The sequence below is a fragment of the Mercenaria mercenaria genome, unplaced genomic scaffold (assembly GCF_021730395.1).
Source record: "Mercenaria mercenaria strain notata unplaced genomic scaffold, MADL_Memer_1 contig_5006, whole genome shotgun sequence".
NCBI classification, from domain to species: Eukaryota; Metazoa; Mollusca; class Bivalvia; order Venerida; family Veneridae; genus Mercenaria; species Mercenaria mercenaria.
In genome coordinates, this window is record NW_026463284.1 from 1,409 (window position 1) to 3,625 (window position 2,217).

Here is a 2,217-nt window from a genome sequence, read left to right on the forward strand (position 1 = left end):
TTAAGTCAGGTAGTAGATCCCTCGGAAGCACTGAAAACAAAATACAAGGAAGAATATCCAAGAGGGAAAGCCACTTTTAAAAAAACGCAACCTCCCCAAAGACGCATACGAATAACTCCCGCACACCATACACATAAATGAACACAAAAGGACGAATCAAACAAATGCAGGAACACAGTGGGGCACCGCCTTGGAACGGTCAGTGGCAAAACCACCACTGGGGAGTTTCAACCGGTTTATGGTGCTCCTAACCTCACTCTTACCCCCCCCCCCCCCCACCATGTTCCAAAGTCACAAGACATAGTAAATAAACTTGGTTTGATTGAGTCTGCTCATGAGCAGTACTGGAAAATGCAACACTGCCTACGCCCCCCAAGTCATTTGATTGTTTCAAACGAAATAGACTGGTGGAAATAAAAAAAATGAATTTGAATGGGTCGCCATCAGATTTTACATTTAGGAAGATCAAGTACTTAGTCAGATTGGACATAACCTGTTAATTCTTACCGTAATTGCTGGATTTTCGGTATTTTCCAGCTTCGCAAGGTCCTTTGGAGTTTCAAGCAAACTCTCATAATACGACTGGTGGAACAACTTGTATGCTAATCCTTTCAAATGACTCCAAAATTCGACCTTGGAATAAATGCATTCCTTGACCCCGTCATATCCGTACATAGCACCGTACCAGGATGCTGTTATTGAGCAAATAACGTTGCTCAATCCTCCGTGGCATATTGATCTGATACACAAATCTTCCCATGATCCGTTAAAACTTAGAAATACGTCATATGCAATTATTGTTGCATCGCAGCCATTGCTGCCTGATCTTTCATTTCCCGAGATTGACTCATAGAATTCCTCCTTTTTTTCGATATCATATGGGCATGGGAATTTAGGGCATTTTTCTTCTGTCTCGATTCTTCTCACATACCAGCGCCATTTGTCTTCAAAATCACTCCAAGTATTTACGTTTTCCTTCACGGCTATACCACTTTCTTTCACATACGACATTGCTTTAGGAAACGTTTTAATCAGTCCATGTCCCCACTGTTGTACAGGTTTCCTTTGCAATGCATATGACGTGAATAACGCAGTTGTCAAGGTACCAAGGAAACCCGATGGATGGTGATTAAGAAGACGACCAATTTCTATGCTTAGCTTTATCAGAGCATGTAACTCTACAGGATCAGGATGTCGCAAACCAATACACATTCCCCTCACTGCTGCCGTGCTACTTATCCCATTACTGTCAAACGGACCGATAGGCCCTTGATCACCATCAGGATTAAGTTTTTCTAGCGCAGCAATTAATGTTTCGTCAGGATGTCTTTCTTTCATATCATACGCATCGGTTGTATTTTTGTACTGCTTTGCAACATTTGTTAATTCGAAATCATTTACGTTCTTGTACTCCCATTTAGTTAGTGCATTTGCTGTGTGTATATTTAGTAATGTGCAGGGACTTGCTTTCCATTCTGGAGGTTTGATAACAGTATTATTTACTCCCCCAAGTTTCTCAAGTTCCTCATGAATTTTTATTCCACTTAAGCAAAGGAGCCATTCTCCATTTTTATAACCTAGTGAATCTCCTACACCACTCAACACCATTGCAGCTTGGTAGCGTGTATCTAGAGGAGCCATTTTGTTTGAATGTATCTTTAATAACCTGTAAATAATTTAAAGTATTATGAAAACATTTTTGCATTATAAACCACGTATTTGTAATATCACATATGTTATACCGGTTAAGCGATTCAGACTTCTTCCATCGTGCACTAGTCACAATGTCTCAATATTCCATATTGCAGAGGTACTACACATAATTCATGTTTTCGTCAACGTTATAGAAAAAAAAGTCTTGCAAGAACTTCCCTAATGACATCCGGTCTAGAGGTCACAGTAGTATGCACATGTTAGGAGAATCAAAAAAAGAATACAAAATATTCATAGTTTTAAAATAAAACTCAAAATGATGAATGAAATTCATCTTAGATAGGATTTTAAATTTGAAGTCATACATAGGTATACATCTGTTCTGTTTATTTAATTCATTTTGCACATTTATGATACATATACACTTTTTAGCGTACACGTGTAGTTAAACGACGACCGACATACATCGCGTTGGTTCTCCTAGATAAGAAATATTGTAGAAATATTTCCGGTACACAATAGAAGATAAATTACCTCTTGTTCAATATCCATAGTACACATTTA

The 2,217-nt window shown here is 38.5% G+C and overlaps 1 protein-coding gene across 1 annotated transcript; it reads right to left on the reverse strand.

Annotated features, from left to right (window-relative positions):
- Nucleotides 1-507: 507 nt before the first annotated feature.
- Nucleotides 508-1,641, reverse strand: LOC128554394 (ADP-ribosylhydrolase ARH1-like; the record flags this gene model as incomplete). The annotated part of the gene is made up of 1 exon (XM_053535673.1): nucleotides 508-1,641. A coding segment is annotated over exon 1 (1,134 nt), but the record flags the coding sequence as incomplete, so codon positions are not given.
- Between the last annotated feature and the right edge of the window lie 576 nt (nucleotides 1,642-2,217).